This window comes from Oreochromis niloticus, linkage group LG16 (assembly GCF_001858045.2).
Source record: "Oreochromis niloticus isolate F11D_XX linkage group LG16, O_niloticus_UMD_NMBU, whole genome shotgun sequence".
Classification (NCBI taxonomy): domain Eukaryota; kingdom Metazoa; phylum Chordata; class Actinopteri; order Cichliformes; family Cichlidae; genus Oreochromis; species Oreochromis niloticus.
The window spans coordinates 17129433-17144533 of NC_031987.2; the positions used below are offsets into that span (position 1 = coordinate 17129433).

Genomic DNA, 15101 nt, shown 5'->3' on the forward strand with positions numbered 1-15101 from the left:
TGGTAACTTTCTGTTTTTTTGGTTTGTTTTTTGTGATGTGTTCGTCTTATTAACCACATTTTTCCATACTCTGATCCACGTGTGCCCAAAAGACCAATTACGTTGAGTTATCAAAGAAAGAAAAGCGCTTGAACAGAAGATGGAGAACAAAAAGTGTCGGGAAAGATGCAAAATTCCAGCTTCAGGTACCTCTCTTCAGACGTCTACACAAACACACACAGATACATATGTCACTGTGAGAAAATCTCTAAGCAAAAGTCTCTAAGCAAAGCATTATTCAAGTTTTTACTTATAACATAATAAGTGTAAATTGTGGGGTAACTGAGAGGTCACAGCTTTGATACGTGCATGTGTAATCAAATTGTTGTCGAGCAAATTTGAAGTGTGTAATATGTACACCTGCAGCTTTTAAGTGAGGACAAGCTTACAACACAGAAGCCAACAATTTTGTTTCTGCCTCTTCTATTGTTGCTCGTTTTTCTCTTTTTTGTTCTTTAGTCTGCAGCTGGCACTTGTTACTGTTGTGCGGCATGGCCTGAGTTTGCTAATATATCCTAATTTTGCACGATATATCAGTTTGTGCAAATCTAAATGTGTGTCCATGCAACTTTATGCACTTTGTTAAACCAGTCTTAAACTTTTGTTCATCACATTAGTAGTAAAATGTCATTACTGCTCATTGAATGCATTTTTTGTTTCACCATGGCTTCATGCTAACAAGCAATTTCAACAAACCCAGAATATTTTCACTCACGCTAACATCTGCAATCAGGCTGTGAAGATGGTTATGAACTCGATAAATCATCTTAAGGTTTATGAATCTAGCTGCGAGCATTTTCACATGGCCACAAACATGAACAGTGATACTTTCTACAGAATGGCTGATTTTACAAAGGAAGATAAAACTGTGATACTGAAAAATATGAAGACATTAAAGACATAATACAGAGTGAAAGTAGCACAGCCTCTGCAGGCAAACCAGTGGTATATGTGTGGTATAAGTGCTTTGGTGAGTAAGACTGGAAAAGATCTATTATATTAATAAAGTTTAGCCTGTTTGAAGCCAAGAAGGAAAGCGCTGACAGTGTAAGTTAACAACACTATCAGTGCTGTGTCATTAAGACGGGGGAGAATCTGATGGATTACAATTGTTATTCCATGAAATGTATATTTATGTGAGGCAAAGTGTATGTGAGACAGTCTTAATTTTTAGCCCGGGTGATGAGAAAATTCCTAAACAGAATTCAAATGTAGGCTTAGCTCTGTGTGCAAATTTGAGATAAGGTCAGAAAATACAATCGGTGTTCTCTTTTAGGATCATAGGCTATATTAATGCTTATAGTAAAACAGAAATTGCTGTAAGCAGCAAAGTGACATCTGAGAATCTATACTTCCGTTAAAGATAAAGATATGCAGAGGTCAGAAAGCACTTCCAGGAATGCTGACCCATTTTCCAGAGATTTCACTGGTCTGTGGGAGGTGATTTCATACCTGTTGATCTCTTATCTAGAGCATTACATACTCCAGCATGGTCTACCCTCTTTTATCATACTGGAAACCCAGGCTTAACAAAGTTACTTGGATAATACCAAATCCTGCATACTAGGACAGGCCTCAGATTTAGCATAACGGATGAGTCTAAGTTTAAATAGATTTAACTTTATTGGAATCATACATTCTCTATGAAAACTTGTTCCCAGGGAAACCTGGGCTCTTGGACACCTATAGATTTCATGAATAAAAGATTGTTACTCTGAGAGAAGACACCAAAAGCATTTCCTTCAGTGTCGTTTTTAGGAAAGTAATTTAAAAAAGAACATTAGCGCTCCTCATTGTGGCATGTTGGCATCTCGCGTCAAACCAGGGACCAAATTCTCAACACAAACATCCACATGCTAACAGAGACGTGGATGTGACACAAACTGTGCATGAACAGAATGCAGACAAACCAGGAAAGTAACACACTAACTAAGCGTCGGGGTGAAAAACAGCTTACCTGTAGGTTTGTTTAACCATTTAAAAGAACTCTGTGTCGGTGTTAACAGAGCAATAACTTCATTAACTTTCATTATCTGGTGATATGCTAATTAGCTACGTGCTCTTATGCTGTTTAGCCATTTTTAGCTGCTAATGCCTGGTTAAATCGCTTGTCAGAGGTCCAGTGCTTAAAGGCCCTTCAGATAAAGAGTGAACTGTAAATTTATCAGAATAATGTTTGGTCTTGTCGGATTTAGTTCTTTGGTTCTTAGAAATTGTTTTGGCTGCAAAACACAAAAAGAAGAGCACTGTTGTGCCACACGGGTGACTGACAGTCAGCCTCTGTGATTGTCTCTCTCTCCAGGTTCCTCTGTCTGCCAGCATGTCCCCTGTCCGCCTCCACTCATCCAACCCTAACCTGTGTGCCGAGCTGGTGGACTTTCAGCCCCCTGTCTCCCACTTGACAGACAGTGTAGAGTGTGCCAGCGACTACATTAAACTTCAAGAGGAGTTCTGCATTATTGCCCAGAAAGGTACGAATGCAGCATGTAGGACAAGGTGGACTTTATTCTCATACTGTAGCTGCTGATCATCATTAAATGATCTGGATTTTGTGTTTTTCTGCTGACCACGCTCCACGTCCGGGTCATGTTTTATTACATTTGGCATTAAATTTGGCCTGGTAGTTTATGTGTAATCTGACCGTCAGACAAACAGATAATCGCACTGAATATATATATATATATATACCTATATATAGATATAGGTATAGATATATAGATATAGATATAGAGATATAGAGATATAGATATAGATATATAGAGATATAGATATATAGATATAGATAGATAGATAGATAGATAGATAGATAGATATAGATATATAGATATATGGTTTATAGCAAGTAAAGGGCTAAGGAAAAGAGATGGGTCTTTATACTGGTTTTAAAATCCTAGCAGGAGAAGGGAAATCTAATTGTTAATGACAAACTGTTCCACAGTTTAGGGCCAGCAACCGAAAAATGCACAATCATGGTTTTAAAGTTGGTGCGTGGGATGGACAGCAGCGATAGCTCAGCAGATCTGAAAGATATGAAGGGCGAAGTAAGAGGGCAGCACTTTAGTAAAATGATCTGGTTCCAGTCCATCCAGTGGTTTAGAAACCAGTAACCAGTACATGGTGGATGTTTTGTCTCATTCTTGGTACCATTGTTTGACTGATTCTTACATAGAGAGAACAGCTTTAGCCTAGATGAGACAAATAAAAGTCTGCAACTTTTTGGCACGTGGGATTGATTTTAATTTTGATCTAGCAAATCTGGCAAATTAATGAACCCTCTGGTGTCTAAGTTTTCACAGTTGGTGACCCTAATCTTGCCTCTAACTTTTATTTTTATATAATTACTATCCCAAGTCTTTGCAATCAGGGAACAAAGAAAATAATAATTCTGAATCACGTATTTCATCATTCATCCATCATTTAGTGGTAGACGTAGTAACTGTACAATGGAACTAAATGTGTTAGAAAACTGTTGACCTGAACAAATGTAAGATAAACTTAACATCAGTTTCTGACATATGAATTTCTGGAGGTTATTTGGGATATTCTTTAAAATAGTTGTAAACAGTTAACTTAGTTAGCATCACCGAATCACATGACTAACCTTGATTAATTTTGGGTCTAACAGTGCCTGTGATAAATAATTTCTTTTGATTGTGTGGATGCTTGTCAAGACACTCAAAAACACTTTAATGTATCAAATGGGAACTGTGTTGGGTATAGAAAATAATCACACAGTGTTTTCAGAGATGAGATTTTCATTTGCGAGTAGCGACAGAGGAGCTGGCGATGCCTTTGAACCGGTGCGCGGGTTTTTAAGTTACTGCTTTTCTTTGATCCTGTCTCTCTGCAGTCCACTCGCTGCTGAAGTCGGCCTTCAACACTGTGGCCATAGAGAAGGAAAAGATCAAACAGATTCTGTCTGATCAGGAGCAGCCAGACCAGTCGGCCCAGATAAACTCTCTCAGGAAGTCTCTCTCACAGGTAACGAGCTCCCTTCAAGTAGGAATCAGAGTAACTCACGATACGATCCCAGAGACATGCAAGGAGGAGATATGGCACAGAAAGGACACTGAATAGAAATCAATGAGAGAATTCTGTAACACGTAGAAGTCAGTCAGCTTTAAAACAGCTGAGCCAGAGTAAAATATGAGCCAGTCATCTTTTTACACAGCAGCTCTATGAAGCAGCAAACATATATTCTCATTATTAGTGTTAAAGATGAGGCCAGTATAAGCTGGGAGGAAAAAGTTTTTGACATCTTATTTTGGGAAAAAACGTCTCAGTTACAAATTCAGTGTCACAGCTTTCTCACCTAAAGCCTAGAGACAGTAATAAAATGGCTCCTGTGGCAAGATTTTCTTTAAACCAGATGCTGATGTTAATCTAACAATATGATCAGTTCTGTAATTATTGATATATTGCACAATGTCTGTATAACCAGATATGAAAAAATACAGCTAAAAGGCAAAATGCAGGATTAATCTAGTGTTTGCTGCAGTGCAGTGACAGTGTCTATTAGTACTATCATCATTATGTAGTTTTAATAATGTGTTATTAAAGCTCCCTCTAGTTTGGTCTCACCTGCTTTCGGCCATCTTGACAGAGTTTTTCTCCACGGCGACTTAGCTTTACCCGATTAGCGCCACTGTGAGAAGTCAGGAAGTCATAAATCTGGCAGCTGAAACTGGCTGGAGACCATTTAGAGCACCTGCACGTTTTAATGAAAGCGTCAGTATTTGCCACTAGTCTATCCACGATGTATCACCAGAGGAAGCTGGAGGACATGTTGCCGATATTATCTTTGGTGGTGATGTCTCTCTTCTCCTTCAATTTAGTCTTAGTCAAATCTTATATTTTGGACTGTTTTCGTGCTACAAATGCAAACTGTGACGCTGTATCAACATCACAGTTAAAAAGAAAAATGATGTGCGGAGATGAGAGCCGAGGCAAGTGAGCCGTGAAAGTCCAATCATCTTTTCCCACATTAATTGGTGAGCGGGAGAAATGTGCAGTGCAGTTCATTAACTCTTCTCCTCGGGGCTGTCTCTCTACCACCGCGATTTAATTGGACTGTTCCTCTGCTAACAGTTGACATCATTTCAGTGAAATGTTTCACTCGCTGCTTTATCTCCGTTTTGTTCCTAATTGGATTCTTGTGTGACACGCTTGTCGCAGGATGGAGGTCAGGTTTGGTGGCAGAGCTCTGTGGGAGGTTGATAATCAGGAGTTGTGGTTGCTATAGTTACAGCTGCTGATGTCAGCTACTGTAATCCCCGCAGGATATAAGTGAGTCTTATTGCCATCTTAGTTTTATGTATTTAATATTTCCTCTGGCATACAGTAGATACGTTTATACCTAAACCTACATTTTCTATTTCTTTTTTTAAAGAAAGGAACAGCATTGCATTAACTTAATTACATTTTTGGCCACCTGATGAACGAGAGACTAATACTTCCTCTCTTTTTGTCTCCACAAGGCCTTGAGGCTATTGTGTGGCTCTTAATCAGCTAAATACTTCACTCTGTCCACCAGCTAGTCGCTGTGACTCCTCTCCTCTTCTGCTGCTTCACAGTGGATTTATCACAACTATAAACTGCCTGCTTCAGTTGGAAAAATCTCTAATTATAGTCATGAGAACAAGTAAGAGAACAAGACAAAACTGACAACATTTGGACCTCAGGAGTTAATATTGGCATGCCCTTCATGTATGAGCATGTGAATAATGAATTAAAGCGGACCAGTGTCCAGTGAACCATCACTGGACACTGGTCACAACCAGATAAAGTAAACAAAACACACTACCTGGCCATTTTGGTGCAGCTATTGAGAAGCTTAACACAAATCTAACCAACCAACGTGGCAGTAGACATGATCAGGATTACCTGCTGAAGTTCAAACTGAGCATTCGAATAGGGAAAAACGATGATTTTGTGACTGTGAACATGGCATGGTTGTTGGAATTTTCAGAATCTGAGGATCTACTGGGATTTTCCCAAACAATCATCTTTAGGGTTTACAGATTATGGTCCAAAAAACAGAAAATACCCATTGAGTTCATTAAGTGAAAATTCCTTGTTCATGTAAAGAGTCAGACAGATACATCAAATTTGTAAGAAGATGGACTGGAGCAGCAGGAGACCACTTCTCTCAGCTAAAAACAGGAAACCGAGGCTTAATTTCACAGGTGGCTCATCAAAATCGGACAACAGAGTGCACTCAAATGCCCTCCACAGTGACCAGATGTCAGTCCAATAGAGCACCTTTGGGATGTAGGGAAAAAGGTGATTTTCATCATGGACGTGCAAGCTCTTGATATGGACTACAATCTCCGAGGCCTGTTTCCATGTTGTTTAATCGGTGGCATGAAGAATTAAGGCAGTTCTAAAGGCCCACTGGTTTCAAATCTAGCACTAGCAAAGTGTGTCTAATAAAGTGTCCAGTGAGTGTAGAGTTGAATAGTGCTGCAAAGTTGTTAAGCACAGAACCTTCACCTGAGATACTGGGATGCAAATCCCAGTTAAAACCTATCATTGACATATTTTCACCCCTTCGAAGCATGAATATGCTCCTGTGGTCACAGTAAATACCTTTTATAGATATTCCAACTTTAAAGAAAGCTCTTTTTTTTTTTAAATCCTGACTTTTTAAAAAGTATTTACATACAACCTGTGGCGAAACAAGAAAATAAGCAGTCGAATTATTCTTTTTTTTTTACAGAAAAAGCAGGATGCAGATCATTTTTTTCTTTATCAAGGACCGAGCCAATTCTTTTTTTCTTTTTTTTTTACTACAAAGCTCTGTGTGAGATTTGAATGACAGAAAGCGTTTTTTATTCTTCAGGCCTTGTCCCAAAATGCAGAACTTCGAACTCGACTCAACCGCATCCACTCTGAGTCTGTCCTGACTGAGCAAGTTGTGAGTGTGAACATCATCTCCACACCTGATGAGGTAGCTCACTGTCTATCACTGACAAATCTCATTGCTTACCCTGATATTGATAAAGCTACAGCTTCAGAGGCTCGCCAGGTAGTCGATGTATTTGCTTCCTGCATTTGTCAGTTGGATTATTGATTCTTGCTCCTATAGACTGATGGCCTTTCCAGTACAGCCTGGCAGGTGAGCTTCAGGAATCATTATTCTATGCAGAACCTGACATCAAGGTTAATGGAAAAACTGACTAATTAGAAACGGATGGGAGGTTGCCCTTTGGCAAGAAGACACACGCTGCAATATGAGCACTGTGTTGTCTTCTGGTTCTGTTTGTCTTCGTTCAGGTCAGTTTTGGTTCTTCAACCTGTCATCATAGCAAGAAATAGTGAACGTCTCCTGCATTTGCTTGTGTTTGCCTGCAGGCTGGGGAACAGATGGGGATCCCTCTGACTCAGCAGGCCTCTAATGAGAGCCGACTCTCCATGTCAGAATCTGTCTCTGAGTTTTTTGATGCCCAGGAAGTGCTTCTGTCAGCCAGCTCGTCAGAGAACGAGGTACAGCCGGGCGGATGAAGAAGCGGAGTGGATGCGGTGATGGATGTGGATTTAGTGAGGTTAAACTATACTTCTGCTGTAAAGCCAGTGAAAAACATCAGCGTGATGCCTGTGTGTGTGTGTGGAGCCGGATTTAGTCAGTAATTAATGCAAAAGTCACGAAGAGCAGAGATGGAGTGTAAAAGAAACGTAAACACAGGAGGGCTCCTTCACATCTGAGTCATGCCTAAGAATCAAAATGATCCTCTTCCACTTTATGCTTTGTTAAAAAGCATAAAGTGGAAGAGGATGTTCGGTCCATCACTCAAATCAACCATTTCTGCCTCCTTCCCTTTTTAACGGCTATGAACATTCTGCTCCAAATATACTGCGTATGGTCCCTGAAGACCCTTCAAGCATTGTAACTCCCCAGGCATGCATTGAGCCATGCTGAAGGATTACTGAGCGTGGAAATTCATCAACCCCCCGGCCTGTAGCTTTAACAGCAAGCCTTTTTTCTTTTTTTTGTCACATAAACTGGAAAAGCAGCTTTCACCCAAAGTGGCTACAATATGCCCCTTTCAAATGTGACCTTATTTTGTTTGCTATATATAAAGTATGAATATACTGCAGTGTCTCCACTCATGATTACTGCAGTGGGACAGATAGCCGGCATGCTGCTGCAGTTTGTTAGCCAATGGCAAACTGCAGTGCACGCGCATGTGTGTGTGTGTGTGTGTGTGTGAGGCTAAGTACGTCTGCTGTTCTGATCCGTTTGTGTTGTACTACTGCACTGCCTCACTCCCCTGTGTACCTGTTCCCCTCACAGGGTTCAGACGATGAGTCATATGTCAGTGATGTGAGCGATAACATTTCCGAGGACAACGCCAGCGTGACTGATAACGTCTCCAGACAAAGTAGGTCCAATTCTGCGCCGTCACGAGCAACCGTTGTTTGCACCAGAACAAAAGGACATGAGAAATTAATAAAGCAGGGGGAGATCCCACTCAGTCCGTCAGCAGTGCTGCTTCTACAATAACGTTGCATTCCCACACAAAGACACACACTTTGTTACCGGCAAATTCATTTATCGGTGCTGCAAAGGCAGTTGACTTTGCTATGTTGCCAAGGGCAACAGAAAGGGAGAAAAAACTACTCAGGCTTCCTCTAGTCTGAAAGTTTTGGAAAAGAGCTAGGATTGGTGTTATTTTCTCATGGTGAGTAGTATGTTCCAGTAAAGTGTCCACTGTCACGGGCACTTCAGGATTAGCAAAGGTAGATGTCACAGTCGGTGGAGATTTATTTATAATCTGCGTTATCTAGGTCACAGAGGAGCGTGACATCATCTGCAGGGTTACAAATTGAGTGTAAGAGCTTATGACACTACCTGAACACACTGTAGCAACATATATATATATGTAAATCTACAACAGGGTGACAGACTCTAGTTTCTAGTAACTGGGCAAGGAATCCAATTATGTGACCACTACTCTTTTAAACTACTTTAAAATCAACAAACATACATACAGAGATTTCTTTATTCATTACAGGGAAAAAATATTGCTTAAAAGCTAAATTAAAGATGACCTATTGTGCTAATTTATGACCCCATATTTTTAATGTTGGACACAACTACTTTGCATAATTCACAGCACAGAGTAATCCGTGTTTACCTTACGCTGGGTCAAGTTCACAAGTATCTATATCAAACCATTTTAGTCAACTTTATTCTGATTGGTTGCCCCTCATAAATCGGTGGTTTCAGCAGGCAGGTGGGTGGGTTTGTGTTCTCGCAGCCAGAGCTATGTGCCTGAGATGATCGCTCCTCTCTTTGACATTGCCCAGATTCAAAAATAGAAAAAACAGCTTGAAACCAAATGTTTATAAGAATCTGAACCCTGAGCTTTTGGCTCACAAGGATTACTTGTACATTCACTGACATCATTATTTCAGACTTTGTGTAATATGACCGTCTATCACTGTAACAGCACGACTACTCTTGAAGTACAAGAGTCGTTTCAGTGTATTTGATGTTGCAGCTAAACCTGCATTAATACCACGCCATGTCCTCACTACTTAAATTACAAAGCCGGCATATATTAAACAAACTAAGAAAAAATAAGAAGAAGGTTTTTCTTAGAATATTAAAAAAACCCCATCCTGCTGCATTTTACACAAAGACTTGCAACTTGCTATAATTATACTTAATTAGGCGTTTCTAGGACTAGCATAGCCTGTTGCAGATAATTACACCAGATGGATGTAGTAATAATGATTCTTTTTTTTTCATTATTTATTTATTTTTTAGTGGCCAACGGAGACTTTGCTGGCAGCGCCTTTCGTAATGGGCGGCGCAGCTGCTTGTCGGCACCCTGTCCTGACACCAGCAACATCAACCTCTGGAACATCTTGCGAAACAACATCGGCAAAGACCTGTCCAAAGTGTCCATGCCCGTGGAGCTCAACGAGCCCCTCAACACCCTGCAGCGCATGTGTGAAGAGCTGGAGTACAGCGAGCTGCTGGATAAGGCTGCTGAGACCGAGGATCCCTTTGAGCGCATGGTAAAGAAGTGAACTGTTCATCAGTTTCCAGTTTGGTGATTCTTCACTGCTGTTCATTAATTCATTAATGTGTGATGTCACACTGCAAGCCACAAGCTAACTTATATACCCGTGATGTGCTGCCTACTGTCCTTTGGATAACATTTGACAGATTCTGTTGTTTAGCTTATTCGTGACAAAGCCTGTTATGAGGAGCCTCTAAATCCACTCTGTGTTTATGCTCTCATGACTCTCGTTCAGGTTCTCGTCGCTGCTTTTGCTGTCTCAGGCTACTCATCCACTTACTACAGAGCAGGAAGCAAGCCATTCAACCCGCTACTCGGAGAGACTTACGAATGTATTCGGGAAGACAAGGGCTTCTGTTTTTTCTCTGAGCAGGTAAGCACCTGCGCACACAGTTCAAAATGAGTCAATTTTAAGCAATAAGAAGGAATTTATAGAGTAGCTCATTTTTTTCCTGAGGAGGTCTCATTATCTTGGAGAGGTCTAAAAAGCTTGGTGGAGCTTTCCTTGGAGTGCTTAGGTTTAACCGCAAGGTCTGTGCCTTTGTTTTTATGTGTGGTCGCCTCAAGGACTCGGTTTTATCTAATTTGCAAGAAAGCCCAGTGCTTCACTGTGCTCTTATCTGGAAGAAGACGAAACATAGAAGGAGAAAAAAAAATCGGGTAGAGTTTCTATACGTGCTGTCACATGTTTGCTCCAGAGGTTAGATTAGCTGAAAACTGAAGCAGTGTTGCAAAGTGCTTCTAAGAAACACAGAATAAAAGAAATGGAAGGAAATTATTAAGAAAAATGTTTATATATATGAATTAAAATAAGACTCAAGTACAACATCAAAATAAGATACAATGTAAAATCTAGTCCTTTTAACTGAATCAGTGTGGCTTGTGATAAATATGAAGCAAGCTGGACTCCAGGAAGCTGCTCTCCGAAGAGCGACCGTCTTTTGTCTTTAAGCGTGAGATGGGAACAGGAAACAGTTTCTGCCCAAGGATCTGAGGCTGTGCACTGGTTGGCATACAGGAACAGCAGGTCCAGTATATATTCTGGGGCCCGTCCATAACAGGACTAACACAACACTGTAGCATTTCTGCGTATGCCTGCATGGGTTCTGTCCAGATAGTCTGGCCTCTTTCCCACAGTCCAATCACGTGTGTCTGGGATCTCAAACATTACAATGGAAAATCTTTCCTCAAAGTCTCAGAGTTAAATCTGTAAATACAAGCGTTCATCACCAACCTGACACAGAAAGATACAAGCTGTTGGGCTTCCTGCAGGATCAGGGAGTTTCATGCTAAGTCTTTTGATTTCCCTGGGGAAAATATTCGCAGACACCAGGCGGAAGTAATTCCAGTGTCCAGCAGGAGAGTGCAAGTTCAGCATTCAGAATAAATTTACAGTGAAAAAAATCACAATTTCTGTGAACCAATACTGTCAAACGAATATTATAGACAAAATTAAAATTGTCACAATAAATGTGTTATTAAGAGTAGAGGCTGTATATGATGTGCTATCTAAACGACAGCTGCCAGACTCTTTTTTTTATTTGATCTTTTCTCGAAGGTGAGCCACCACCCTCCCGTCTCCGCCTGCCACTGTGAGTCTAAGAACTTCACCTTCTGGCAAGGTAGGTTACCTGTCTAATTAGTTAGGGATTTTCCTCACAGGAGATATGGCTTAGTGTAGATCAACCAGCAGGACTCAATTAGCCTTTTTAATAACCAGCGGAAATTGTACAGAGTAAACATAGATGTTATTTAGTATGATTTTAGACAAAATGTAAAAAAAATCATTTTAAAAATTATTTTAATGGGATATTTTTGGTGTCTTTCTTTCCAGATGTGAGATGGAAAAACAAGTTCTGGGGAAAATCAATGGAAATTTTACCAATCGGGAGTGTAAATCTCATGATACCCAGGTAACTTTCACCCAGATGGTGTGCATGGTAATTGAACATGAAGGCGCAGAGTTTGGTTCGTTTTAATGCTTCATGTCACTGGGATCATGTTAATGGCCAGGTTTCTGCTTTTAATTGCCTTCATGGAAATATCGAGATTTTAATGATGACTGAGAAATGCAGGCTTGTATTAAATCAACAGAAATTAACAACAAAAACTTTATCAGTGCTGTCAAAGCTGTTAAAAACACCTAAGAGCCCCAGAAAAATCCAACACCCCCGGAGTTAATCATTTAAGCTCCCCTTGCTTTAAAGCCAGATTTCTTTTGATTGGCTTAATTGGATTTGGTCACAAGGATCTACTGTATAGACCAACCCATAAATAATATCCTCTTGGGGTATGATTAAAGTGACAACCTCACAGAAGTCGAAAAGCACAGTTACACAAAAAATGAACATAGTTGTATCACCTACTTTAATAATCTAGCCTTATCACACCTGCAGTACCTGAAGCTGTTTTTATTGTGGCTTTGTAGGTTTGGTGATCAATACGAATGGAATAAAGTTACCACCTGTGTACACAACATCCTCAGTGGACGGCGGTGGATTGAACACTACGGGGAGATTACCATCAGAAACATAAAGAGCAGTGCTTGCCTCTGCAAACTTACCTTTGTCAAGGTGAAAAATAATTGAGATGATTAGGGTAGCTTCTTGCTTCTTTGTTGTCTTCTCCTCAACTAGTTGTATGGCAATGGCTGCCTCTTCCTGAGTGAGAGTCTGCTGGAAGTCTCTTCCTGTTAAAAGGGAGTTCTTCCTCCTCACAGTTGCCAGATGTTCATAATGAACTGTTTGGGGTTTCCCTCTAATACTCTAGGCTGGTTTAGTTTTATATATAACTTGAAAAAGCTAACAGTGAAGTTTATGTTTTTTAGGGAAACTACTGGAGTTCAAATGTGAATGAAGTTCAAGGATTTGTGATGGATCAGGAAGGAAAAGTGATCCACAGGCTTTTTGGAAAATGGCACGAGGGTCTTTATTGTGGTGTCCCACCTTCTGCTAAATGCATCTGGAGGCCAGGTAAGAATCAGTTCTCGCTTCACTCTCACAGCTGGACTTCACTCAGGACTAGCTGTACAAAGCTTTAAAGCTAAAAGGAGACTTTGTTGGCTTTCCTCCCCCAGGCTCCATGCCCACAGACTATGAGCTTTACTACGGCTTCACCAGGTTTGCCATTGAACTAAATGAGCTTTGTCCCGAGTTAAAAGATGCCTTGCCGCGGACGGATGCCAGATTCAGACCTGATCAAAGGTACAACATCACATCTGCACCTGGCACTACGAGCTGCTAACGCTGCATATTTTTGCAGCAACTGAGGAAAAAAGTGTGACTGGTTTCTTCCGATCTGGCTGCAATTTCATTGAAGTCACTCTGCTGGTAATAGTGTTTTCCTCATCATGTTTACAAATTCTCATCCTTTCATTTAGGTATCTGGAAGAAGGTAACTTGGAAATGGCGTCATCAGAGAAGCAGCGTATTGAGGACATGCAGAGGGCCAGGAGGAAGTGGAACGAGGAGAACAACATCAAACACGAGCCACGTTTCTTTAAGTAAGGATCCACAAAGCAGCAACCAGATGTGCATTATTCGCCTTGTAGAATGCATCGCTTTGTTTTTTTTATTTCGTTTCATGTTCAGTTTTGTCTTTCATTGGCTTTGATTGGCTCCATTCAGACAGCCTACTACACACATCTCAGTGTTGAAATGAGGAAAATATCTGGACTGATTAAATACATTAGAATGAAAAAGATCTCATATTTTGGAAGAATACGAGTAAAAAGAGGAGAAGCTGCTATGAGGCTGATTTGATTTGGGGAGCTCTTGCTCACTAGCAAGATCTTGTCTTATTCTCCTGAGGTAGCTGATCAAAACATTAAGCCAGACACATTACATTATTAGGCAGTAATTGCTGACATCAGAAGTGGAGGGAAGCCGTGTTACACAAGATGAGAAAGAACCGGAGTGTAGATAACCACGTAGTTATGGGCAGTCCACAAATACTAGTCTTTGTCTGTGTTGTGTTGTAATCGCGTTGCATTGTGTTACCATGCGATTACATGTGAGAACATTTTGTAACCAAGTACAGTAGAACAATCAAATGTTGTACAGAAGCATTCATTTGCTTCTCTATTGCAATAATTTGATCAATATTTATTGCTTTGTAAGAGAGGATCTGACTGCGGCTGAGTCAGCATTTTTCCATGTAGTTTTAAGTCTCATTTTTAGGATGTTTAGCAGCTCAACGTTTGCATGGAAAACTCAACATTAACATTATTCACATTCTTTGCAAATAATCAAATGAAGCATGATTTGCTCTCTGTAGGGAGATTTATAGATGAACATGAAAATCTGAGTTAAAATGCATTGTTTTAAAAAATTATGTATGTTTATTATTATGTATTATCATTCTTACTTTAACTGACATCGTATTATAAAATGGGTCCTACAACTACAAAAATGTGAATACGACAACACTTAAATTCAAATTAGTCTGGTCTGTAAATCTCCTGGTGAACAGATACACTTTACTCGTACCAGGTTGGACCGTCTTTTTCCTTCAAAACTGCCTTCCTCAGAGATTTTGGTCCATATTGATATGATAGTTCCAATTTCACTGCATCCCAAAGGTGCTCTGTTGGAATGAGGTCTGGTGGCTGTGGAGCCCATTTACAGTGAACTCGCTGTCGAGTTCAGTAAACCAGTTTGAGATGATTTGAGCTTTGTGACATGGTGTGTTATCCTGCTGCAAGCAACCATCAAAAGATGGGTACACTGTGGTCATAAAGGGATGGACATGGTAAGTAACAATACTCAGGTAGGTTGTAGTTTTTACATGATGTTCAGCTGGTTCTAAGGGGGCCCAAAGTTTATCGAGAAAATATCCCCCACAATATTACACCACCAGCCTGAACTACTGATGCAAGGCAGGATAGAGCCTTGCTTTTATGTTGTTTATGGCAAATTTTGACCCTGGTATTTGAGTGTCACAGCAGAAATCGAGACAAATTAGTCTGGCCAACATTTTCAATGTTCTGATTGTACAGATGTAGACTTTTGGTGAGCTCTTAGCTGACAGCCG

The 15101-nt window shown here is 40.3% G+C and overlaps 1 protein-coding gene across 4 annotated transcripts in view; it reads left to right on the top strand.

Moving 5' to 3' along the window:
• osbpl6 (oxysterol binding protein-like 6) overlaps positions 1 to 15101 on the top strand; it is a 44523-nt gene that overhangs the window by 25987 nt on the left and 3435 nt on the right. For 2 of the 4 annotated variants that reach the window (XM_005452898.3, XM_003447369.4), the window contains exons 9-22: positions 93 to 185; positions 2342 to 2510; positions 3890 to 4020; positions 6881 to 6988; positions 7393 to 7524; positions 8333 to 8420; positions 9812 to 10065; positions 10306 to 10443; positions 11629 to 11692; positions 11905 to 11983; positions 12499 to 12643; positions 12898 to 13042; positions 13147 to 13273; positions 13450 to 13572. In XM_005452898.3, the coding sequence (XP_005452955.1) occupies positions 93 to 185; positions 2342 to 2510; positions 3890 to 4020; positions 6881 to 6988; positions 7393 to 7524; positions 8333 to 8420; positions 9812 to 10065; positions 10306 to 10443; positions 11629 to 11692; positions 11905 to 11983; positions 12499 to 12643; positions 12898 to 13042; positions 13147 to 13273; positions 13450 to 13572 (1796 nt within the window). The remainder of the gene's footprint in view (positions 1 to 92; positions 186 to 2341; positions 2511 to 3889; positions 4021 to 6880; positions 6989 to 7392; positions 7525 to 8332; positions 8421 to 9811; positions 10066 to 10305; positions 10444 to 11628; positions 11693 to 11904; positions 11984 to 12498; positions 12644 to 12897; positions 13043 to 13146; positions 13274 to 13449; positions 13573 to 15101) is intronic. The other 2 variants (XM_005452900.3, XM_005452899.3) reach the window with 2 other exon arrangements.